We start from the raw sequence: 27822 nt of genomic DNA on the forward strand, positions 1-27822 counted from the left end.
ACAAGAGGTCCTACCACCAGTAATGATTTTTATTACACGAAGCTATTCCTTCACCATGGAAGTCAATTGTGAACATTTGCTAAGCTTTTTATAAAAATTCTCGCGCAGTATATACATAAGTAGTGACGGATCGAGCTATTTGCGAATCTTCTGTTACGAACATTTTTTTATATCCGATTTATTCATCTGGTATGGTATGAAGAGATTAGCCGGAACAAATAGGCAGATAGACAGACAGAATCTCATACAAATTATGTGTGGCACAGAAGTGGCGTGAGAATAAAATAGGTATAAGGATTTCTATAGTGTGTCATTGTGAGACACTGGCCGGCTTTTCCTCCGACCTTCATAATAATACAAACCTATCTGCTTTTCATATATTATGTATGCGTATGATATTGAAAATTAAGAAAGGTGGATTTGACCGAATTAAAAATCAAAAAAGTATTCTTCGCATTTATAAATTAATAAAAACAATTCTGTCGCACTCGTTTCGTCTCTCTTAAGAATAAAATCAAAAATAAAACCGACATCTGAAAGAAAAGTTCATAATATAACAAAAAAAAATAACAAAACAAAACGTGCGTATATTAAAATCTTTTGATTTAAAAGTATAAAGAAGGAAGGATTATTTTGATACGATATCAATTTCAAAGTGCTTTCGAACAAGGAATAACGTTCCATGAAAGCAGTATGTAATGCGGTTTGTATTTTTTTCGCGCGAAACGTTTGATTTACTGTTCTGTCGGCCATTTTAAAAATATTTTTAGGTTATTATAAAGTTTTTACGTTCGTTCAAGTTCTTTTTATGTTTTTTTTGGCTCGTAAAAGGCTTTTCTCGGTAATTTAATTCAACTTAATTATTTTAAACAGATCACAAATTAACGAAATCACCGAATCCGGATTCGTTAACGTTTGTTTTAAAATTAAAAGAAACAAAAACAGTAAACATATTTTCGCATTGTATTACAACACGGCAAAATTTCAATTCAGTACTACATTCAAAAGATTGCAATTGTATTAATTCATTTTTTCCTTCATTACACTAATAAATCATCGACGCTTGAAAGGCAAACGTGACTAAGCGACAATAACTGATTTGTACATAAATGATAGGCAATAACCATATTCGATGCGCAAAAAAAATATATTTCTAGGTCTATTTAAATCATTTCAATCCTACAGCTACTAGCTAGATCCTACTACAGCTAGATTCGTTAAATTAAATTTTGTTTTCAGGTATTTCAACTTTAAAAATTAGTCTACTGTAAAGTTCACGCATTGGCGCTTAGTCACTTTTGCCTTTCAAGCGTCGAATTATTTACGTTTAAAACACTTATTTGGCAGTTATAGGGGCTCAGCTGTGACTCTGCCATGATTACCTACTGATGTACTGACTGCACGGGCAACCTTGACCACTTGCCATCAGGAGGTAAGCCCGTCATTTATTTGATTATAAAAAAAAAATGTATCCAATGAACATTGAAAAAGTTCACAGTAACTGTAAAAAAATCGATCAAACGAGACAAATTCTCGATTGACAGTTTGACAGGCTGACAATTTATACTAACATTTTAAACTGACATTATACTTACATGCGCTACTATTGTATTCAACAGTGTTCTCAACTTGTATACCCATCCTGACTAGAAACTCATTCTCCGTCGCTTTCACACGAACAGAGCGCTACATATAGCGCTCTCTTTCCCGCTTAAACGGCAACTTCACATAATTACACTTCACTGCACTAGCACATTGTAATGATTCCAAAAACAAAAAAAAACAAGACTTGTTTTCACAATTGCTTTGCACTAATTAAATTAAATCACACAGAGCACATCGGTCACAGAGCGTGTGTGTAGTGAGGCTGCGTGTCGCCTCTAACGCGCCGACCACAGATCTGAAATGAAAAAAACAAAATTTATTAAACTACATATTATGTCTGTCGGCTTGTGGTTGTTTCACGAGCAGCGAAACGACACAATTTTTCACAATAATATAGTTTATGAGCTAGACTGAGGAGACTACTAGTTATCTTGATAAAAGAACACGTCTCAATTTAATATAGATTTTTTAAATTTTTTTTATTGCATAATATATATGGTTGAACGAGCTCACAGCCCCCTGTTATTGAGTGGTTACCGGAGCCCATAGACATCTACAACGTAAATGCCGTCACCCACCTTGTGATATGTGTTCTAAGGTCTCAGTATAGTTACAACGGCTGTCCAACCCTTCAAGCCGAAACGCATTACTGCTTCGCGATAGAAATAAGCAGAGCGATGGTACCTACCCGCGCGGACTCACAAGAGGTCCTACCACCAGTGATTACGCAAATTATAATTCTGCGGATTTGATTTTTATTACACGATGTTATTCTTTCACCGTGGAAGGCAATCGTGAACTTTTATTATTATTGCCCATGTAGGCAGACGAGCATATGGCCTACCTGATGGTGAGTGGTTACCCTCACCCATGAACTTCAGCAATGCCAGGAGTAGAGCCAAGCCGTTGGCTACCATAGTTTATGGAAATGTCCTGATAACAGTGCCAATTATTCTCTACCTAATCGCTGGCAGCCTAAGGGGATATTCCAACTACGCGCGGCTTCGTAGGTGAGCTCATGAAGCGTAACCGGAAGGACTAGCTAACACTAGCCCTAGCAAGAGCAGTGCTTCGTAGAACCTACTACCGGATCGGAATCGCGACCCACTTAGAAGAACCGACGAGAAACCCAGTTGATTAAACAGTGCAATAACCTTTTCTTACGTCAGAATTTCTCTTCATCAATAATCTTTTCATAAATACACGTACATACGCGGACTCGTAAACAATATGAATTTAAATTTTTACATTCACCGACGTTTCAACAAGTCGTATTACAATCATCGTAAAAAATTGTTTTTTGCTCTCTTATGAAAGAAAATACGAAAAAATGAATCTGTTGGAGTGATCGATACAATTTAAGTGAAGCCATCAACATTTACTTTTGACTGACTTCTTATTGTCTTCAAGATGATAAACGCCGACTAGAAAAATCAATGAACCGGTTTTTACCGGTTAAAATAAGCAACAAAGATTTGCATAGTTAGCATAGTTCTCGTCTGTATTTTTTTGTTTTGTGACTATCCGGAAAAGCGCCTGTGCAATGTTCCGCAAATAATTAATTCTATTAGATACAATCTTATCGATGTTAGAAGTTCTCCGCGCTAAATGTATTGATAATCTACCTCGTTAAATCTCGACTGGGATTAAGACAAGGACTCGATAAAGCCTTTGAAGGTTTCAAAATGTAACAAAAAATTGTCCAAGCTTTCATGGTGATTGTCGGTGCTCATGCTAAACCTCCATCGGACACAACAAGCCTAGCAATGCTTAATTTGTCATTCATTACAGATATGAATAAATAAAATTGTCATAGAACACATTTTTTTGTTCCACAAGTTACGTCAGTTCTATTTCTCTCAAATTTCGAAGGATTTGAAAAAAAGAAAAGATTATTGTAAACTAAACAAAAATATGTTTGCGTTGACATCTCGCGAATTTCGTAGCACACGATGACAGCTCTGTTATATTTTATAGCTCTATGATTGTGCAATAAAACAGTGTGTGATATTTTAATATTTATATTTAAAATGTATTTTGTGCATCTCGTGAAAATAGTTTTTAGAAACTGTTTGAATCTTAACAAGATTTCTGTAAGACAATTTTGTTATTGTTCAGTCGTATAATAATATATACATAGAGATATTATGTCTGAATCTATTTCACAAATGATTCCGTAAATGTCTCTTCGTGGTAACTATATTTTGTTTTGTTTATTTTAAAATTAACCACATTCATTTAAAATGTTTGATTTACCTTAAATTATATTTTGTCTTTTGGTGCAGTCAGTTTTTTAGAGTCAAGGGGTGGACTTATTTCACATCTTGTATTGAGAAGAACACTGCTCACGGTGTGCCCATTTGGTGGAGTTGGATGAGCCAAACAATATTTATGGAAATTCATGTTTTGAGTCCGCACGGATAGGTACCATCACCCCACCCATTTCCGCCGTGAAGCAGTAATGCGTCTCGGTTTGAAGGGTGGGGCAGCCGTTGTAACTATACTGTGATCTTAGAACTCATATCTCAAGATGGGTGGCGGCATTTACGTTGTAGATATCTATGGGCTCCAGTAACCGCTTAAAACCCGGGCTGTGAGCCCCAATCACCTAAGCAATAAAATAAAATAAAAAATATGGGTAAATACCGAGGCTCTAGATGGTATATCAATAACATAGTCCTGTTGTGTTATCCGGTTTTAAAAAGGATGTCTTCTTTAATCCGTGCCCAACCAATGCTGAGTGTAGGTCTCTTCAAGTGCACTCCATTCATTTCGGTATCTTTCGCCTTTCGCGTCCAGTCTCTACCAGACACTTTGACCAGGTCCTCGATCCACCTCATTGGTTATCTTAAAAACGATATGACGAGCTAACTTGTTAGATCTTCTGATTCATTAAATCAAAGAGTGATAAGTAGGTAATTGAGTCATTTATTTTGTATGCTTTCCAATTACGTGTCATCAAAGTTGTTATATTTATTGAATTATACCAGAATTCAGGAGAGCGTACTCGTTGCGTTCTTTTTTATTTATTTATTCTTTAGGTGTGTGGACGAGTTCACGGCCCACCCGTTGTTAAGTGGTTACCGGAGCCCATAGACATTTACAACGTAAATGCCGCCACCCGCCTTGTCGTATGAATTCTTAAATGTCTCAGTTTTTACAGTACCACGGCTGCCCCGCCCTTTGAATTGAAATGCTGGTGGTAGGACCACTTGTGAGTCCGCGCGGATAGGTACCACCGCCCTGCTTATTTCTGCCGTGAAGCAGTAATGCGTTTCGGTTTGAAGGGTGGGGTAGCCGTTGTAACTATACTGAGACTTTAGAACTTGTATCTCAAGGTGGGTGGCGCGTCTACGTTGTAGATGTCTATGGGCTCCAGTAATCACTTAACATCAGGTGGGCAGTGAGCTCGTCCACACATCCAAGCAATAAAAAATAAAAAATGCATTACTGCTTCACAGCAGAAATAAACAGAATGATGGTACCTACCCGTGCGGACTCGAAAGGCGTCCTACCGCCTGAAATTACACAAATTATAATTTTGCTAGTTTTGATTTTTATTAAACGCTGTTATTGCTTCACCGTGGCAGTCAATCGTGAACATTTGTTAAGTACGTAGGTATTTCATTAGAAAAATTGGTACTTACTAGCGGGATTCAAACGCCGTTGCATCGCTACGATACGAATGCACCGGCACCCCCGATTACTCTCTTTAGTCAATCAATACCCTGGGCCAGGAAGGTCAAGTACCTGGGCGTTACCCTGGACGCATCGATGACATTCCGCCCGCATATAAAATCAGTCCGTGACCGTGCCGCGTTTATTCTCGGTAGACTCTACCCCATGATCTGTAAGCGGAGTAAAATGTCCCTTCGGAACAAGGTGACACTTTACAAAACTTGCATAAGGCCCGTCATGACTTACGCGAGTGTGGTGTTCGCTCACGCGGCCCGCACACACATAGACACCCTCCAATCCCTACAATCCCGCTTTTGCAGGTTAGCTGTCGGGGCTCCGTGGTTCGTGAGGAACGTTGACCTACACGACGACCTGGGCCTCGAATCAATTCGGAAATACATGAAGTCAGCGTCGGAACGATACTTCGATAAGGCTATGCGTCATGATAATCGCCTTATCGTAGCCGCCGCTGACTACTCCCCAAATCCTGATCATGCAGGAGCCAGTCACCGTCGACGCCCTAGACACGTCCTTACGGATCCATCAGATCCAATAACCTTTGCATTAGATGCCTTCAGCTCTAATACTAGGGGCAGGCTTAGGGACCCCGGTAACCGTACTCGTCGAACTCGACAAAGAGGTCGACGTGCAACCTAACCCATGCATCAGCCCGCTGAGTTTCTCGCCGGATCTTCTCAGCGGGTCGCGATTCCGATCCGGTAGTAGATTCATTCGCGAAACAATTGCTCTTGAGTTGTTAGGTCTCCTTCGGAGGCGCTCGGGCAGTTGTTAGCAAATCCCACCCCTCCTGGCTGAGCCTTTGCTCGCCCACCTGTCCTGGTGGAACTGGAAAGGCCTTCGGGCCACCAGTAATCCTTCAATCATAAAAAAAAAAAAAAAAAGAATGCACCGGACGTCTTATCCTTTAGGCCACGAAGACTTCAAGTTTATGCATTAAGTAAACCACGTCCTCTCGCAAGTTAGCGTGGCGTGATGCCACTGGACCGCGAGAGCGTCGCCTCACGTACACATCTTGGTCACTAAACAATGATGACACAACATCGTCATCGACCCAGTGTCGTCACCCGTCGTCACCCGTCGTCACGGCTGGCGGTCGCTGCCAGAGAATGTTGGCACGCTATCGGGTCACCGCCGAAAATACGCCCAAAGTATCAGTGGCGTTGTCACGACAATTGTCAGCGAATATTATGTTCTGTTCCGGTGTCGTCTCTCATTGACGGACTCTTGTGTGTCTCGCCATTTGAAGTCGAAAAGCAAACATCTTAGAAGTCGTCGTGGCCTAAAGGATAAGACGTTCGGTGCATTCGTATGAAGCAATGCACCGGTGTTCGAATCCTGCAGGCGGGTACCAATTTTTCTAATGAAATACGTACTCAACAAATGTTCACGATTTACTTCCACGGTGAAGGAATAACATCGTGTAATAAAAATCAAACCCGCAAAATTATAATTTGCGTAATCACTGGTGGTAGGACCTCTTGGGAGTCCGCACGGGTAGGTACCACCACCCCGCCTATTTCCGCCGTGAAGCAGTAATGCGTTTCGGTTCGAAGGGTGGGGTAGCCGTTGTAACTATATTGAGACCTTACAACTTATATCTCGAGGTGGGTGGCGCATTTACGTTGTAGATGTCTATGGGCTCCAGTAACCACTTAACATCAGGTGGGCTGTGAGCTCGTCCATCCATCTAAGCAATAAAAAAAAAATCCTGGTGAAAGGTCGATACGCATTTTTTTTAAACCTATGCTGGTAGCCTTAAGCCAGCGTTACCGAACGAGTAGGTGAGCTCACGGGGCTCTAACCTGTGTGCTTAGTACGAGTTTTTTAACGTTCTCGATAGCGTAAAAGTTAGCCCAATTTTGTATGCAGTTGGAACAGCGCCCCTAGCGGCAAGCATAGGCAACCGATCCCACTCCATACAAATATGAGTTAACTTTTACGCTATCGATAACGTTAAAAAACTCGCACTAAGCACACTAGTGATCGAAACGCATGATTGCGTCACGGCAGTAATAGGAGAGACGGTGGTACTTAGATGACCGATAACAATTCTAGTCAAATGTGTGTCAGGCGTATATTTTGCGTCAATATATCTGATGGTGATCGGTGATGCTTATGGACATCTGCAACGACAGAGGCACAGCCAGGCCGCCGCCTAATGTAAACTAAATTCTTCAGTTATAAAGAGGTATGTTGTGGCGTTATGGGAACACCGCGGTGTAGATTTTCTTTCAGTGTGTAGAACATAGACATCTAGAAACGCGCTTTAGATTCATATTTGCTAAAGTTAACATGATTTGTGCTGTTTTTATTCGACAAAAAAAAAGGTTACTGTCAAATAGTAATAGCAAATATTAATGTATTTTTTTAAGTTAAAGCTACGATTTTCTGTTTTCACACATAAATTCGCTGGGTACGCAAAGCTATTTCTTTAATGGACTTCAAGAAAACGACAGCTATTGATATTGGCATTGAAATTTCGTTTTCACGGTCGGCAGGAATGGTTGTGTGATCTCAGGTAGGAACTTAGCACCCGGCGGGCCTTAAGCTCGATCCACCAACCTAAAAGAAACTGGGTCCTTTCCTTCCTGGAAAATGCCTAGCAGCAATAGCTTTGTTTGGGCACACAACCACAACACATCACACCGTAATTTACAAGATTGGTATAGATGTGTTTGAAAGATCACAAAGTACGCGCCCTATTCATTCAACGTGACGAAGAGTTCGACATAAAACTTAACTCATAGACACAATCCACTAAATTTCCACTCCGCAAGTGTATAGCTAGCTTTTTGGGTGTCGGAGCACCACAGTTGTCAAAGACGGTTGCTGCTCTGATACCAGGACCATTAACGCTACTAAGGTTCGATGATCTCCCCCACGCATTTTATCCTGTATATCAAGAACATGCTATCTATTGATGCCATGCATTGCTACGCGGATAACAGCACGGGTTTTTTTTATTGCTTAGGTGGGCGAACGAACTCACAGCCCACCTGGTGTTAAGTGGTTACCGGAGCGCATCGACATCTACAACGTAAATGCACCAGCCACCTTGAGATATAAGTTTCAAGATCTCAAGTATAGTTACAACGGCTGCCCCTTCAAAGAGAAACGCATTACTGCTTCATGGCAGAAATAGGCAGGGTGGTGATACCTACCCGCGCGGACTCACAAGAAGTTCTACTACCAATAATTACGCTAATTATAATTTTGCGGGTTTGATTTTTATTACTCGATGTTATTCCTTCACCGTGGAAGTCAATCGTGAACATTTGTCAAGTACGTATTTGATTTGAAAAATTGGTACCCGCCAATGGGATGCGCGATATGTCGGCCATCAGAATCTCTCTCGGAACGTGGTGCAAAAGAGATGATCAAAACTGGTGTCTGAATGAAGAACTCCCATAAGGGTGAATTGAATTTAGCTTACTTCAAACGAATCGCCGTTAATTATTTCCAATTTAATAAACACTTGAAAAAACTACAGGAAAAAAAATGTTGTTGAACTAGCTGACCCGGCAGACTTCGTACTGCCTCAATCGATAAATAAAAGACCTAAACTTTTGTATAAAATAAACTTAAAACAAACAAAAAGAACCCGTCCGACGGGGGACACATCAAAGGAAAAACAAAATTGTAATTTTTTTTTAATTCCGAGCATTTTCATATTTTAAACCTTCTCTGGACTTCTACAAATAATTCAAGACCAAAATTAGCCAAATCGGTCCAGCCGCTCTCGAGTTTTAGCGAGACTAACGAACAGCAATTCATTTTTATTTATATAGATAATAGATAAATTAAAAGCATTTAAATGGCTCGACATGAGGTCGAGATGTGATATTTATCTTTGTATCAGATTCGTAAAATCTAACGTGAACGTTTTTTTTTACATTTTTCTATTATTACAATGACCCCTCCCAACGATGTCGATCCTTCTCCCCAAAAACTTGTCTTCTTTCCAATAGCCAACGCTAGCACACGCTATTTAATATTCAGTATTATAACAATATACCATAGAGCTTTCCACCTCAAATGACCACCAAATAACATCGGACACGTGACTTCAGAAATAAATAAATAAATGGTTTGTGAGCACTCTCAAACCTGGTACACCCTTGCAACCACGAAGCATTATTGCTTCGGACAAAATAAATAAGATAATCTGAACGAAAAACCAGTTTATTTAACTATAACCTGACCACGTTCGTATAAACCTAGATTAGAGATCAAATAAAATTATGTCCAATTATAAGACGCAAAAATTATTTTCAGTTCTTTACGTTCGTGTAATATTTCCTCTGCTTTCATCTCGCCCGTTGATAATTTCTTTATTCTTTGATGTGACAACCAAGATGTCGTTATAACGAGAAACATACGTAAATTCTGCTTAACATAATAATTATAATAATTTAATCATGGAGTTCAATGGACTTTGAATAGTTTTTAATTCTATTAATTCTCAGTGAAATATGGTGCTAGAAAAAAAAATGTTTTTCAATCGAAATATTAATAGAGCCGGTCATACGCAGGTTTTTATGATGTAGTTTGTGCAGAACTCACGACGTCTGACCTCAAGCATGTGGCGTGCGCGTGTCCAGTGTGCTTAGAGCGAGTTTTTTAAATTAAAGAACGTTAAAAACTCTCACTAAGTACACTGGACACGTGCACGCCCCTAGCGTCAAACGCAGGCAAACGTTCCAACTCCATACTGATTTGAGTTAACTTTTACGCTATCGAGAACGTTAAAAAACTGTCACTAAGCACACCGGATACGCGCACGCCTCTTGCAGCAAACGTAGGCAAACGTTCCAACTCCATACAAATTTGAGTTAACTTTTACGCTATCGAGAACGCTAAAAAACTGTCACTAAGCACACCGGACACGCGCACGCCTCTTGCGGCAAACGTAGGCAAACGTTCCAACTCCATACAAATTTGAGTTAACTTTTACGCTATCGAGAACGCTAAAAAACTCGCACCCACAGGTCGCAATCACAGTGAGCGAATTCTGCGGTTGACAGAGCTCCAATTCGGTAGGGCTACTTCCCGAAATAATTGAAGGAAGTTTAGATGTCTTCCACCAGGATTCACCCAGTACCCGAGAGCGAACTCCCTCGACCGTCCGCAGACACCTAAAGCATGCTTTCGGCAAAGACGGTAGAGATTGCGTGCGCACTTCAACGGTACAAAAATGGGACTGAACTGTAAATACAATGTAAAGCAAACGTATATAACATTCGCTTAGTCTTAAAACCAATCCGAACGTGCGACACCTCTGCGCTCTCGTCTTTCTAGAGCCAGTCTCGTTTTGGCACCCTTCTAATTCACGCATGATCAATTGCCAACATAACATTTTCGATTCCCACCGATCATTAGGTTTTAGTAAATATTAAATAATCTTTGAAATAAAACTCTTGTCTTTTTTTATCTGTTTACGCCTACCCGCGTAATAGTACAATGCCCCGGATACAGAGGTTGATCGCACGGAGACGGTGGAGAATCCCGGTCATCGATTTCGTCGAACCTATCGCTGGCGACGAAGGGCTCGATGAGTAAATTAACCCACAAACTCAGCCCACTGAGTTTCTCGCCGGATCTTCTCAGTGCGTCGTGTTTCCGATCCGGTGGTAGATTCTGCGAAACACGGCTCTTGCTAGGGTTCGCGTTAGCAACGTCGTCAGGTTTGAGCCCCATGAGCTCACATACTAGTTAAGGTTACGCTGAAATAGGCGCTTAGGTAGGAAAAAAAGGTGGAGAATATTCAGTTTGAATGGCTAGAAAAATCAAATTCCAGTACAATTCAGAAATCAATCCCGGATTTCCAATAGCCACTTATTACCTCGTGTGAAAGTCGTCTTCTTGTCCACCAAATCAGATAAATAGTAGATGAAAGAAATTGATTTAAAGATGGAATTACTTATCTGTTTTGTCATTAAATTTTGAACCGAGAGAGAAGGCATTTATCGTTTGATTCAGAGTCGAAAATGATACTGCCCGAACGCTTCTGATAGACTGAATCGAATTTATTATAAAATACTGTGCCAAAATAAATAATAACATAAAATATGTATCGTAATTTTGAATACATGACGCAAGTTATTATGAATTGCGTTTGAAATGATCCGCTAAAACGCTCGAGTGACTCACGCGCGACGATTCGCAATTTACTCTGTAGGTATATAATTTTTTTTATATTATAGTATAACTAAATATATATATGTGAATAATGGATATACACTGTCGTAGTTGTATCATATGTCGGACTCGGTTTTTCTCAGAAAATAAGCGATCACGAATAACTTTCACATCGGAAGAAGAACATTTATAATATAAACATATAAATAAAATTGTGAGTATCAGACTGTTACGTCAAAATAAAAGTTTTGTACTGAATGAAAATTAATGTTTTTATTTAATTTTTTTTATGAAGAACGGATTAATGGTGACCGTAGCGTCTTTCAAAGGCAAGCACAGACAACCGTCCATGCATCTTCGGGAGAAGCCAAGCTTGAGAGGAGTTGCTTCAAGAATCCATTTTTTTTTGTTGCCGTATAGGCAGACGAGCATACGGCCCACCTGATAGTGAGTAGTTACCGTCGCTCATGGACGTGAGCAATGCCAGGGGCAGAGCCAAGCCGCTGCCTACCGTTTAATAATCTCCACAAGCCTCGTTTGAAGAAGGACATGTCAAGGACAAGGATACAAAAAAGAATTTTCACATCGATCTCAAATTTCTAAAAGCCTAAGTTGCTACTTATAGCATTAGCTATCTGCCAGTGGAAATCCCGTCAAAATCGGCCGAGCCGTTTCAGAGGTAAGCCAGAACAAAACGGGAGACAGCAAAATTAAAAACCAATGTTTTTTGGCATATGCACCATCTATGTTTTCATTAACGTTCCGGTTTTAAGAGTGACCAGTCTTTAAAAATAATATCCAGAGTTCAACTTTATGTCTCAGAGTGCATGGCGGCATTCATATTGTATATATCTATACATATAAATAAAATTGGAGTGTCTGTTTGTAATATTGAAATAACCGCTTTTTACTACATGCATATGAATATATATACGGTACATAAACCAAAATAACATTTTTACAATTTTTGTCTCTGTCTGTCTGTCTGTTTGCTCCGGCTAATCTCTGGACCAGCTGGAACGATTTGACAAGACTTTCACTGATAGGTAGCTGATGATATAAGGAGTTACTTACGCTACTTTTTTTAGACTAGCTTCGCCCCGAGGCGTCACCCGCGGTACGACAATAACCACGGGTAACATCGCGGAACTCAGCTATCAATAATAAAATTTCATGTTTCCGAAGCGAAGCGAGGGCGGGTCGCTATTATACATATATATTCTAGGGCTCCCGTGAACCTGTTATATTAGATAATCCGAAGCAATAAAAAATGATATCTCTTATGAAATCAGCTCCAAGCATTTTCTAACGCCCTGTATACAACAGCGAACATAATTGGATTTGATTGATATTTCCTATTCGGCCGTTCCACTGTATTCACACACACTCTATTTCCGTTTGTTTACGTGATAAAAAAATTTGGGTTTCGTAAATAATCCATTTTTATTACGCCACTTTGCTTTGTGTAGCCGTTTTAATGTTAGCCTTACAGATCAAGGTTACGCGTAATCTTACTTGAGAGTTCTCCGGCTATTAGAGATGAACTCCTAGAAATGGTCGTATCATTTCTTCATGGAATTGAAGCAACCCCTGCTATTAAACAGTAACCGAAACTTCCACCCACAGACGTCAAAGCGTTGATGCGTTTATCGTGCAATGATATTCTTTCTATATTCAATAGAATATCGCTTCTCCTCATGCTGTGGGTCCCGCACCCCACATCATCAGAGTTCACGTCTGTTTCCGGAATAACACATAACTGCTATATCCATATCACTGATAAACTTTAGCAAATACTGCATTGGAAGAGCTCCAATGGGATACACCAAGATATGACCGTATATTTCTAGTGAAAAGTGAAAATAATTCCAGTTTTATCCTAATTAATGTCTAAGAGTAAAATTATTATCATCTGACGTTAGAGCCGATTATAGCCCGCACGTGTAGGTACCAAACACCGTGCTTATTCCCCCAAGAACCAGTTTAACGGCCGTCTGGTGTAGTGGTAAGTGACATGGTCACTACACAAGGGGGTCGCGGGTTCGAATCCCGCCAAGGGAAGATATTTGTATGATAAATATAAATGTCTTTTCCAGGGTTATGGATGTCTATTAAATATATGTATGTGTATAATAAAAATCTTACATTTATTTCCGTTATCTGGTACCTGTAACACAAGTTCTTTACGAACTTATCACGGGACCCGTTAACGTGGCGTAATTGTTTTTATAAATGAAAAATAAATAAAAATAAAAAGTATTCTGGTCTGAGGTCGTTACAATGCAATGGGGATTTCGATTTTGCGTCTCAAAGTCGATGTTGGTATACGCGTATCCTTTATGAGCTCCCGTCACTGCTCAAAACCAGGTAAAGTAATAAGCAATCAATAAAATTAGGTATGTTAGGCATAGCTGGATATGTTTTATTTTATACCAGCACTGAGGGATATATGTGACGACAAACACGTTTCACGTACAACCGTAAAATATTATTTATCATACTTTGTTTGAAGACGGAGATATTATACGGACTTACTTAAAAAACCCCAAAAAAATGCACGGCAATGATAAGCATTGGAAACGCGCAAGCAATGAGGTCTACTTTAATATGGATGGTGCAATTTTAAAGGGGAGACGGCGGGAGTATGTCAAGTAAAGTAACAGTACATATATCAAGTTTTGAAGTCGTCGTGGCCTAAAGGATAAGACGTCCGGTGCATTCGTGTTGAAGCGATGCACCGGTGTTCGAATCTCAGGCGGGTACCAATTTTTCTAATGAAATACGTACTCAACAAATGTTCACGATTGACTTCCACGGTGAAGGAATAACATCGTGTATTAAAAATCAAACCTGCAAAATTATAATTTGCGTAATTACTCGTGGTAGGACCTCTTGTGAGTCCGCGCGGGTAGGTACCACCGCCCCGCCTATTTCCGCCGTGAAGCAGTTTCGCGTTTCGGTTTCAAGGGTGAGGCTGCCGTTGTAACTGTACTTGAGACCTTAGAACTTATACCTCAAGGTGGGTGGCTCATTTACGTTGTAGATTTCTATCGGCTCCAGTAACCACTTACCATCAGAAGGGACCGCTGCTCGTCTACCTACAAGGGCTATAAAAAAAATCATTCCCTAAATGAATTTACACGTAAGAGCAGCAGAAAAACAAAATTGTACAATAGAAAATAAATACTTTTTTATGATTTTATGACCTGGTAATAAAAACTTTAAGCCAAGTCATCTTATATTCTCTTATAATGAAAAATTATATGTAGCGAAATGAGATGAAGTTGATTAATTTCAGACTTTAATCAATCGGGATGAAATCGAATGAAACAAGCTGAGAAAAGATGTAATAACCTTTCTGCAGCTGAGGTGTCAGAATCACAAAATCAGCAATTAACTTGTTTGATTTGCTAATTTTGTGTGTTCATTTTTTTGTGCTAATTCTCTCATCGCGTTGCGGCCAAAAATTCCAGAAAAAAAATACTAGAATAAGCTGTAGACAGTGAATTTAAGATCTCTGAAAAGGTTCCAATACAAATCGTGAAACAATATTATTTATTAAATAATAAATAATCAATAATATTTAATAAATAATAATAAATAATTATTTAAACACGAGTATTTAAACACTCTCCTTATTAAGATCTCAATTTTTATAATAAATCTCATTCTTAAATTTATCTTAGTACCTAGTTTAAATAAGCTGTAAGTTTCTCCTTCTGTATGCCAACAGGCAGAATGTAGTGGGATTGAAAATATTTTATACTAAGACCATACTTGTACCTGCATTCTATACAAATAAATAAACTATTATTATTACTAGTGGTCCAGCAGTAGTCGACATTTGACTATAATTAATTGGAATTGTAAGTTTGTACACTATTATGATTGTATTTCATACTTCTATAATCACAAATTTCGCCAAGACTACACTATAAAAAATATGAACTAAGACAAACAATATTTAATCTATTCTCAATTTGACAACAGACGTCAAGAACAAAAGTTTGACAATAAATACCTAGTATGCATGCGTGTGTGCGTCAAATACATGGTATGTAGTGTGTGTAATGTTTTCTTTACTGATTTAATGTATTTTTATGCATTTTTAAAAAAAATTATTAGCATTGTGCACTTATTCTCTATATTCTCTACAAGTGTGGAAAATTTCATACGCCTCCGTCCGCGCAATTTTCGTAAAAAGGGATACAAAGGTTTTGCTTCACGTATTAATATGTAGATATGGATTTTATTCCAAAGTACAAGTTTCATTTCCATTAACGTAGAAGGTCCATTAAAAACGTAATGTCGGTACACAGCGTATGAATGAATCTTTAAATTGAATATTTCGATCTTCAGCGGTTATTTTCGGAGCGAATTCCTTGATGTTGTTATATTTCTACGTCTCTTTACTTTCAGAATGAATTAATGTGTGTCAAAAGAATTTTATTAGATAAAGAATATTAATAAGTGCACGGTAGAGGGGAAAGAGGTCGACCGAAGAAGACATGGATGGAGTGTGTTTGAATGACGATATGAGAGAGAGAGAGAGGAGTGAGTGTTGAGATGACGGCTGATAGAAGAGAATGGAAGAGAAAAATTGCTTTGCCGACCCCACCTAGTGGGATAAGGTGGAGAAAAAGAAAAAATAATATTAATAATTTAGGTATCCATATGTTTTTTAGTCTCTCCTCCTAACGCCCCACCGAATTATTTAAAAAACCCGTACGTTCCAAGAGTTTGGATGTACTAGATGAACAAATAAACCGGCTGACATGATGCTGCTATTTGAACCATTAGACATTTCTCCCTTACGACCATCTTCGAAATTCCTCAAGCCGGTAAGCCTTTACTTATATATCGCCTGATGTCATAACTGAAAAACCATAGATTTTTATAGCTCGCCTTTGACCATCAACGGCTCGACTGTCCTTATTCAGGGTGGACGAGCTCATAGCCCACTTGGTGTTAAATGGTTACTGGAGCCCATAGACATCTACAGCGTAAATGCGCCACTCATAGTTACAACGGCTGCCCCGCCCTTCAAACTGAAACGCATTAATGCTTCACGGCTGAAATAGGCAGGGTAGTGGTACCTACCCGTGCGAACTCACAAGAGGTCCTACCACCAGTAATTAAATTGTAATACCAAAAGTACGTAACGTGGGTATTGACCGGATTTTATACGAAAATTTACTAAGCAAGAAAACCTGCTCCAACATCATAAAACAATGTATTATGATTGTTGTCGAAAGCGGTTAAATAAGCATTATTAAGTATAACCCCACAACTGCTGGTCTAGAACTTAACAAAATTTAAACGAGACCACCACCAGTATATGACAGAAGATCACCAATTTTCGAATAAAAAGCAATCGACTCACCTAGAAAAAAGTTCTGAGGTAACAACACACAAAAAATACAGTCCAATTGATAAACTCCTTCTGGAAATCAATTAAAAATAATCCTACATAACCTCATTAACAATCTTATAAGGAACTCGAATTCCAGAAAGTTCCATAAAAGTGGAAATACATTTGTCAACATTCAGATAATGATACATTTATCGCCTGACTGGGACATCGCATCGGTGACGACAGCACACGACTAAAAATCACTTCACTAACACATGCCAGCCGTATGTGTCATTGTTTGGAAACAATGGCTTGTTGGCGCGATGCGTTGTGACTCCGGTTAAAGGCTCAAAGAAAATGACTCATCAAGAAAAAGCAGTAACAGCTTCACTAATCTAAAATGTATTTGTCCTCTGTTTGGCAACCGTGTAAACAGAACTTTAACAATCTTCTTCTCAGACATTCCCTCATTAATGAGAATCGTGACTTCTGTGATCTTCTACCTGTGTCTCTCCTCCTATTACTTTGTTGTTCTATAACTGACTTGTTGTTGCTTGATATTGTGTTGACATTTCTTCTTTTCTTTTTGATGTGACATGACATCTATTAGACATTCATATTAATATTTCAACAATTATTACTGTTTTACTTGTTAAATTTGAATTTCAAAGTATGTTTTCATTAGGTATTCTTTTTTATTATTATTGTATTCCATCATCGAGCCGATGAATTGCCAATGTTATGTACGCCATTATTGTCACATTCATCAGACCATAAATTAAATAGTTTAAGTTATTTTAAATGTGAAATATTTGTGACGTGGCAGTACTTTTTTAAATAAATAAATTACTATTTTTTGAGTTGTGGAGAGCTTATTAGAGTGGAATTCCCAGTCGTTGCATGCCAGCGGCATTTTTTTGGGCGCGGCCCGAACCTTCTACCAGGTGTCCGCGCCTAGGGAACACGTAGGATATGTGGAACTTCATGGTCTACAGATGTTGGGAACAGATCGCGGACCCAAGGATACTTTTAGAACCCGCGGTCTGCCGTACCGAGTGACTCTCCTTGCACTCTCTCACCTGACATCCGATCTCCAGCCGGGGTCAGAACCCAGTCAGAGTAGAGGGTTCCCTTGAGCAACACTACAACCAGACTCGTATGCTGAGTGACCTGACGAAGCCACCGCTTCGGACTTCGAACTCTAGGCGTCTTGCCTTCTTTTTTACCGGTAGTGATGAAACTTTCCTAGTTATCAAGGTTTCAGCAGACAATGAGACTGAAATGTTGCAGGATCCAATGAAAACATACGGTTGACAATTGTTTATCATTGCCAAGTATGTTGGCAAAACGTGAAAAAATAAATTCAATTGTGTGTACGCAAGCTGTGCAGTTTCAACGGGAGCACTGTAATACAGTAGAGTAATTTGATTAAAAACAACATTATCTCTTTTACGCATGCATTGGTTATCAAATTAAGTACCCTTTTAAACTATTACTTGAAAAATTCATATTTTTATTTCGTATTGACCTGTCTTATCCGTTTGTAGTCCCTTAGTTTAATTCGCAAAGCAGCTGCCCTCGAGTTATTAACTCTCCTTTGGAGGCGCTCAGGCAGCTGTTAGCAAATCCCATTTCTCCTGGCTGAGCTAAGCCTCCTTTGCTCGCCCACCTGTTCTGGTAAGCTTGAAAGGCCTTCGGGCCACCAGTAATCCTTCCTTCCTAAAATAACTGTAGTCCCTTTCAGGCACTCACATCCTGTTACTGTTTAAACATAATCTGCCCAACGTTTCTTAGTGCATTCTTGTCATTCTTTACGACTTGGTCGCATCCACCGACGGGCTTCTCATCTCTTACAAATGTTTTTGTTTTTTTTTTTTTTTTTTTTTATGATTGAAAGTTTACTGGTGGCCCGAAGGCCTTTCCAGTTTCACCAGGACAGGTGGGCGAGCAAAGGCTCAGCCAAGAGGGGTGGGATTTGCTAACAACTGCCCGAGCGCCTCCGAAGGAGACCTAACAATTCAAGAGCAATTGTTTCGCGAATGAATCTACTACCGGATCGGAATCGCGACCCGCTGAGAAGATCCGGCGAGAAACTCAGCGGGCTGATGCATGGGTTAGGTTGCACGTCGACCTCTTTGTCGAGTTCGACGAGTACGGTTACCGGGGTCCCTAAGCCTGCCCCTAGTATTAGAGCTGAAGGCATCTAATGCAAAGGTTATTGGATCTGATGGATCCGTAAGGACGTGTCTAGGGCGTCGACGGTGACTGGCTCCTGCATGATCAGGATTCGGGGAGTAGTCAGCGGCGGCAACGATAAGGCGATTATCATGACGCATAGCCTTATCGAAGTATCGTTCCGACGCCGACTTCATGTATTTCCGAATTGATTCGAGGCCCAGGTCGTCGTGTAGGTCAACGTTCCTCACGAACCACGGAGCCCCGACAGCTAACCTGCAAAAGCGGGATTGTAGGGATTGGAGGGTGTCTATGTGTGTGCGGGCCGCGTGAGCGAACACCACACTCGCGTAAGTCATGACGGGCCTTATGCAAGTTTTGTAAAGTGTCACCTTGTTCCGAAGGGACATTTTACTCCGCTTACAGATCATGGGGTAGAGTCTACCGAGAATAAACGCGGCACGGTCACGGACTGATTTTATATGCGGGCGGAATGTCATCGATGCATCCAGGGTAACGCCCAGGTACTTGACCTTCCTGGCCCAGGGTATGGGTTGTCTAAAGAGAGTAATCGGGGGTGTGAGATTCCTCCTCCTAATCCGGGAGGAAATCCGTGTGGAGCTTCCCCTCTGAAATAGCACCGCAGTACTTTTCGCTGGGTTGATGTCTATGCGCCATTTTCGGAACCACTGTCCTAGGGCTAGGGCTGCGCTCTGAAGCTTCTTCGCGATTAGGGACTTATTTCTACTAGAATAGTAAACAGTCGTGTCGTCGGCGAATAAAGCTAAATGGGTCGGCGGCGACCGGGGAATATCGTTGACGAATAAGCTAAATAGGAGGGGTGAGAGGACAGAGCCTTGCGGGACTCCAGCTGTGAGAGGTCGTGGGGAGGAGCGGGTTCCCTCGACTCGATATCGAAAAGAGCGGTTCGACAAGAAGTCCCGTATGATGAGCACGAGACTATCCGGCACGCCCATGTTGAATAGTTTGAAAATCAAACCATTGTGCCAGACTTTGTCGAACGCTTTTGCGACGTCGAAGAAGAGAGCTCCCGTGTATAACGGTTTTGGTCGATTAAGCCCCACAAGAATGTGCTCCGTGAGGCGGTGCACCTGTTGAACGCATGAGTGATTTGTACGGAATCCGAATTGTTCATCGATGAGAATGCCCTTGGATGAGACGAAGTCTCTGAGGCGTTTGTAGAGCAGACGCTCATACAGTTTGCCTAGAGACATGAGGAGGCTAATCGGGCGGTAGCTCGTCGGATGATTTTTTGGTTTACCGGGTTTATGTATGCCGATAACGTCCGCTTCTTTCCACACCGCGGGAAAGATACAGTTCGCCATAGCGGCATTGAAAATAGATGCCAACATCACGATGAGTTGGACGGGTAGAAGTTTAATAACGCGGTTAGATATACCGTCGGAACCGGGAGCCTTGCGAGGACGTAGGTCTTTGATCAAGTCTTTAACTTCTATCGGGGTGACGGGTGGTAACGCATCCGATGGTGGCAAGGAGGCTCTGCGTTCTACCTCACTGTCTACTAATTCTACATGAACAGGGTCCACGGATTGAGTGCTGGGCGTGCACTGGGTATGCAATGTATCGGCCAGCAGCTCTGCTTTTTCGTCATCATCGAACGCCGCGAGTCGGCCTGAGGGGCCTACGAGGGGGGGCATAGTTACTACCGTATCCGATTTGAGAGTACGAGCTAAGCGGTAGTAAGACCTTTGGGAGGGCGCGAGTCCTTCTAAGAAATCAGACCATCTGGCATCTCGGACTTCGGCGATGCGAGACTTTACGTCGCGTTGTAGGGCACGCATTCGAATACGATTTTCCGCGGTAGGATACCTGTCGTAGGCGCGTATCGAGGCGTTCTTAGCTCTAAGGAGTTCCCTAATATCGTCGGACAATTTGAAGCGGTGAAGGAAGTCCTCCGCTACAACTTGTTTCGATGACCTATCTAATGTCGAGGTGATGTGTGACGTTAAGATGTCTATGGCTTCAGCGGTATCCTGAGGAGACGGGATAGAGTCCGGGTTAAACGGGAGCGATGGTGGATCAGATTCAGCCAGGCTGATGCCCAGCGTGTGCCAATCCACCACAGTCCTCGTGACGGGAACGGAATCGGGAGCGCGACCCAGCTTCATGACGACGGGACGGTGGTCTGAATCTAACTCTGAAACTACTTCGATCGAGTGTAAGCGCAGAGTTACGTTTTTTAATAACGCTATGTCGAGTATATCCGGGCGATGCGCGATATTTAGCGGGTAGTGAGTCGGGGTTAGCGGAGCGACGATATCGAAGGCGAGATCATCGACTAACGCGTCAAGCCGCCTGCCATTCGGGGTTGTGGTGTGTGAGTTCCACCTGATGTGTTTACAATTTAGGTCGCCCGCCAGAATGACAGAGCTCCCCATACCGAGCAGCGCCCCGATATCACTGCTTAGAACGGTCTTATCCGGTGGAAGATAAACGGACGCGATAACGATCGGCGCGTGTCCCGTCAGTGAGATTCGGCACACTGATGCTTCGATATTAGCGAGCGCGGGAGGATCGAGCGGGACGCAATGCAGGGCTCTTCTATAGTAAATGACGGTACCACCACCACGGGCAGAGAGCCTGTCGTTCCTGACCATGTTATAGTTCGCGATTTTAGGGTCAGGGCGCGCGGGTTTAAGTAGGGTCTCCTGCACTAAAAAGATATCAATTTGATGGTCACGCAAAAAGTCAGAAACCTGATCACGTTGATTTGCGAGACCGTAAGCGTTAAAAAATCCTATCGTTACGGATAGGGGCTTTATTCTACTTATATACGCCATTGATTACCGGCGGAGTGAGGGGAGGACGTACGTATTTAATGACGCGTATACGTCGGCGTATTCTTGCACAACGGCGATAAAGTGTTGTGCAGTGGAGGCAGCGCGAATGGCGTCGCCCAAAGCGTTAACGCGCTCAAAGTTGATCGACTGAAAGAAGTCGATCGCTAAAGCGAGATTTTCGGACGCGGTCGGAGGGCAAGTCGCGGGAGAGGGACGAGTCGCGGGGGCGGGACGAATCGCGGAGGAGGGAGTTGTAGCCGTGTTCGTGTACGGCAGCGGTTTTGCCCAGGCCGAGACACTGGGCACCGCCGCCGGAACGAACGCTGGCTTAGCCTGCGACGCAGAGGGTGCCGAGGCTTTGATGTCTGGGCCGGAAGCTCGGAGGCGGTTTTGGCGGGCGACGCGGCGATTTATTTTAGGGGCTCGGGGGCAACCACGGTAATTCGCGGGGTGACCCTGTGTTCGACACAGGACGCAGCTAGGCGGTTCCGTCGCGGTTTTTTGGTCGCGAGCGCAGAGAGCCGTGGCGTGATCGCTCAAACACTTAACACATCGGGGGCGCGCGTGACAGTTACGGGAAGAGTGCCCGTACAATTGACAGTTATGGCACTGGCTAGGAGTGCCTTTTTTATGGGGGGCTTCGATGGCGATACCGGAGAGCCTACAGACGGTCCGTATGTTAAAAATTTGCTTACCCTCGGGGGTAGGCTGGAGGGCGACTAGAACCATATTATATGGCTCCCTACCGCGGCCGGTGTGCATGCGGTGCACTGAATTTACTGGTAGGCCTTGTTCCAAAAGGTCGGCCTTGACGAGCTCTACATCTAACTCTTTAGGGATTCCGCGTATTACAACGCGGAGTTCGCGCTCCTCCTGGAGCGTATAAGTATGGAAACTTATACGTTCCTTACGGAGGTAAGAAGAGAGGGCCCTATGGTCGTCGGGTGTTTGAACCTTAATTTGAATGCCGTTCGCGAGGTTACGGGCATTCGTGAAATTTATATTTTTGGCCTTAAGGGCCAGGCAAACTCGATCCCAAGCTGCCTTCTCCTGAAGGATAACCGGGGGAGGGGTCTGGGTTTTAATTTGTGCCACCGGGCGCGGCGACGGAGTGGCACGGGCTGGGGGCGCAACGGGAGTCTGAGGGCGGGGGCGCGACGCGTTCACGGCTTTGCTAATTTTAGCGGCCGCGGGAGCTCGAGACTCCGCGGCACGCTTCTTACCCTTCTGTACCAGGGTGAATCCATCCGTCAATGAGGCGGGGGCGAGGTCGACCTCCATGTCCGAGTCAGAGTCGGAGCACGAGGAGGCGGGTGCAGGCGACCTACGAGCAAGTGTAGGTGTTTTAGAGGACGCGACGGAGGCCGCGGATGATCGCTCAGCTGAAACGATGGTCACGGCGGACGACGCAGCAGCTTTTCTCGCCAGTATAGGCGACACGGGGGCGGCAGGCACGACAGAGGCTGCGGTGCTCAATGCAGAAGCTCTGCACGCAGGTACAGGCGACGCAGGAGCAGCGAGCGCGGCGGAGTCCTCGAGAGGGCTCGCAGTGTGATTGGCCTTGAAGGCCAGAAACTCTGAGGCGAGCTGTGGGTGGCGAAGTCGGAGGAATTCCGCGAATACAGCGTCCATGATCGCTGAGTACCCAGGTGGGGCGGCCTCGGGTCTTGAAAACACTCGCCTTGCGGCGAGGCCCCAACTTCTCGGACCTGAGCGGTTCTATTGAACACAGGTGGCAATGCGGCGCGATTACTACAGGACAAAGAAAAAGCACAACAAAACCGAAATTCCAAAAAGAAACAAAACAAATAAATACTTGCAGGAAAACACTTTGTCGGCAAATGTTCCACGAACACAAAAATAACTAAAACAAAACGAATAAAAGCTTCCAGGAAACACACTTGGTCGGCAGATGTATCACGAACACAGGCCGCGCGAACAATGGCCGGGCTAACAAAAGCCGGGCGAACAAAGACCGGGCGATCGAGTGGACGATGAGCACGTCCGCACGTGACGGGTGCCTCTATCGGAATGACTTACAAATGTATGTACTCTTAAACAATGCAACAAACTACCAATTTCGTTTTGACGAATCCCATGTTTTTTTTTTATTTATTACCTAGATGGGTGGACGAGCTCACAGCCCAACTGGTGTTAAGTGGTTACTGGAACCCATAGACATCTACGACATAAATGCGCCACCCACCTTGAGATATCAGTTCTAAAGTCACAGTATAGTTACAACGGCTGCCCCACCCTTCAAACCGAAACGCATTACTGCTTCACGGCAGAAATAGACAGGGTGGTGGTAAACAGAACTCGCGGGACTCACAACCGTGCGGACTCACAACAGGTCCTACCACCAGTAATTACGCAAATTATAAATTTGCGGGTTTGATTTTGACTACACGATGTTATTCCTTCACCGTGAAAGTGAAACCATGTTTTTTATCGTTATAATATTGTATCCAAGCATTTATAATAAGTAATGTAATGCACAATATTCAAATGTTTACCAATCACCCGACACCTTAGTCGTAAGTGCCAACGAAAATTATAAAGCATTCAAACTATCGGAAATAATGTAATGACAATAAAAAACGGTTAATAAAACTGTGGCTTTAATTCATTTTATGTAATACATTTTCTCTTTTGTTTCAATATTAACTATTTGGAAGAATTAATGACTATTTTAATGAATAAATAACGATAATCTTAAATTTCGTACGATAGATGAACGTTGAAGAAATTGAACATAACTATTTCATATTTCCTATGATATAAAAAATATTTTTTTGCTATTTTTAAAGTTTTTAAACTACTATTATATATAGATCGTTTATTAAATGTCTCATCCCGCCCTGTATATGTCATGAAACATAAATTTTATTGATTATACATTCGTTTCTGTACTTCACAAAGTTTAGTCACATCTGCCCCGATGAGTGGATTCTATTTTGATAGCACATCGTTTTATTTCTCGCGAGCATACATTTATACGCCGGACGTCTGAAAGAGACTTGCCACAATGTTGTATTCGATACAATTAAATGAGTAATATTAAGGTTTTGTGAACAACGCTACATGTTAATAATATAGACGTATTAAAGACGGTGTCGTTAGACTTTTTGAATAAAGCTAGACTCAAAGCTGTTATTGATGTTTAATTGTAAATAATAAATAACGCCTAGATTTTGGAGATCTTTATTCTATATTTATTTCTTTATATCTTTAATTATTTTATTTGGAGATTCTCTCCTCGTGTTAAGCGGTTACCAGAGATGGCAGACATAATGACATATACGCTCGATACGGAGTGCTCTGAGGAATTGTTCGAGATGATACCGACATCTCGCTTTTACCATCGCACCGCCGCCACCGGAATAGAGTTCATCCATACTACCTGGAGCCACTACGTTCATCCACAGTGCGTTTCCAAAGATCTTTTGCCACGTACCATCCGGCTATGGAATGAGCTCCCCTCCACGGTGTGTTTCCCGAGCGCTATGACATGTCCTCCTTCAAACGAGGCTTGTGGAGAGTATTAAACGGTAGGCAGCGGCTTGGCTCTGCCCCTGGCATTGCTGACGTCCATGAGCGACGGTAACCACTCACCATCAGGTGGGCCATATGCTCGTCTGCCTATACGGCAATAAAAAAAAAAAAAGCCACCGTATGAAACTTCGAAGTCTCAAAACACAGTAACATAGTCATTGAATGTCAAAGTCACTAATGCTGTATAGTCCAAGAAAATCCAGTAAGAGTTCTGAGGAGAAACGTTGAAGTTAACTCACTGAAGGTTTTTTTTACGTGGAAAACATTGCAAAAGCATTATTTCGTTTTGAATTACGATGAAAAGGAGATTATACTTTAAAAACGATAAATACTACAAAAACAGGTAATGAAGTTGAATACTTAGGAGCGTCAGTGGTATACTTAATTAAAAAACTCCTTTTACGTATTTATATCGCTTTTTATTTTGTGATTATCTTAATTTCGACGTTTATTATTATTTATAGTTTTCGTAGTCATTATTAATAATTTACTTTTACAATGGCTTATTTTATAATAGATTTTATAGACGGCAACACTATGATCTATAATTTCTATCGTTCATATGTTCGGTACCTAGTTCATAGTTGTAATCATTCGTTCCTCATTGGTTAAATCCCATGGAGTTAATAAGTAACTCTATGTTAAATCCATAATTTGTACATCATTCGAGAGATCGAGAGATCAAAGTCGAAGGGAGCTTACAGAATTGACATTAACACTAAAGATAATTTTTCAAACAAGAAATTGAATTGAGATATGGAACTTATTCGGAGAGAATTTAATAATTACGATCTCTCTTACTTAATTTTTTTTAACCGTTCTTTTCTGAACTGGCGGCCAGCGATACAAACCCTGCAAAGTTTGATGCATTCGTTTTTACAGTTAAAATTACGCCACGTTTCAATCAATTTTAGTTACGTGAATATTTTTAGAATCGCTTTGAGTTTGGGCCATAAAAAAGACGTGAACGCATCGCTCATAAAACAGTCCCGGAACTGACGGCTTAGTTTTCACGTGTGACGTCATTTTACTACATATTCTCTATCACAATAACACACAAAATACGTTTATTTTATAGTCAGTTAAAAAAAATGTCGTTTTTTTTTGTCTTGAGGCCACGGCTCGTCTGGAATTAAGTAGTTGCCAAAGTCCATGAACACCACACCGTGAATGCTAACAACCACGGAATAGATAAATAAGGTTGGAATGGTAATGTAGGCGGGGCAAGCGTGCCACAGTTATGAACGAACAAACATAACTCGACCGATTCTTTCATTCACCGCGTTTAGTGCGCTTCGGAATACTTGGGCGAACAGATCTCCGCTTTATAGTGCCGTGTTGTGCAATTATAACTTGTAAAACAAAAAATCAGACCTCAAGTATAGAGCGAGGAGGTATATCTTTCGATCGGTAAGTCGAAATTACCATTTAATTACAATATTATTTGTCTAAAACATAAAAATATACTGAGCATTATGAAATTCCAAACATTAACAATATTATTGCAGCAAGTTATAAATAGCATACATTGCGCGATGTGTACTCGCCCAATGAACGCAATGACCAAGTCAGCTTCCAATGTACTACATGCATTGCGTTCTCTACACTTCAATCTTTGAAATTTCGGCCTTTGCCCTGATTGGCCGTGGTGCACGGCGCGGCGCTAGTTTGTCGATAGTGAGGTGACCATGTGGTGAAATAAAATCATCGACAGAATTCTCGACTATATTTACATTTGACATGGATAATTTTTGCATTATTTTATATTTAATTAATGATACCTAGTATATTCTTAGTGAGACGTATTTTGAGTAAAATAAATATGTATTATTATTATTGAATTATTATCATTGAATTAAAGTGAAGGTATAATATAAAGGGACATGTAGACCTCTCATTTACGGGTATTTACTATATTGTCTAAGACGTATTAAAATCTAAGTAAAATGCCATTTGACTTATGCAGTAAATAAAAAAATTTAGGTTTCCTAAAGAACCTAACGCCAGGGAACAATGGATTGACGTGACAGGTAGAGGAAACTGGAGACAAAGACGAGTACTATTTGCTCTAAACATTTTACTGAAAATGATTTTACCATAAAAAAAATCAGAATACACTTAGTTCTGAAAAATTCTTTCGCAATTAATAGCAAGCGCCAACTGCTTAACAAATACGTTTATTCCAGCGACTGTGACTATTTGTAATTAATAAAAGTTAAAATTTTTTTTTTTTTCAATATTTATTTCATGTTTCATTTTCTCCATTCATTCATCAGATAATTTATCGATAAAGAATATCGATGTTATCAAGCGCTAGCGTGTATGAACATTTTTATTGCCTTTTTGCGTGTGTGAGTGTGTATGCCTACGGATGTTTTGTGCTAGTTTGCGAACGAATATCTGTCCTGAGATTTATGTGTGGGTGTTTTTGTTGTGTGCGAAATACTTGTAATCACAGTGTGTGTATGTGTAGAA

At 41.4% G+C, this 27822-nt stretch overlaps 1 protein-coding gene across 2 annotated transcripts in view; it reads right to left on the reverse strand.

Annotated features, from left to right (window-relative positions):
• Positions 1–27822, reverse strand: part of LOC101743771 (rho GTPase-activating protein 6) — a 149305-nt gene that overhangs the window by 95019 nt on the left and 26464 nt on the right. Inside the window, exons 1-2 of one of the 2 annotated variants that reach the window (XM_062672196.1) lie at positions 16826–16947; positions 1596–1900 (exon numbers count right to left, since the gene is read on the reverse strand). In XM_062672196.1, the coding sequence (XP_062528180.1) occupies positions 1596–1641 (46 nt within the window). In that variant the 5' untranslated portion in view covers positions 1642–1900; positions 16826–16947. Of the gene's footprint in view, positions 1–1595; positions 1901–16825; positions 16948–27822 lie in introns of those variants that run through there. The other variant, XM_038015307.2, reaches the window with a different exon arrangement.

The sequence above is a fragment of the Bombyx mori genome, chromosome 14 (genome assembly GCF_030269925.1).
Source record: "Bombyx mori chromosome 14, ASM3026992v2".
Classification (NCBI taxonomy): domain Eukaryota; kingdom Metazoa; phylum Arthropoda; class Insecta; order Lepidoptera; family Bombycidae; genus Bombyx; species Bombyx mori.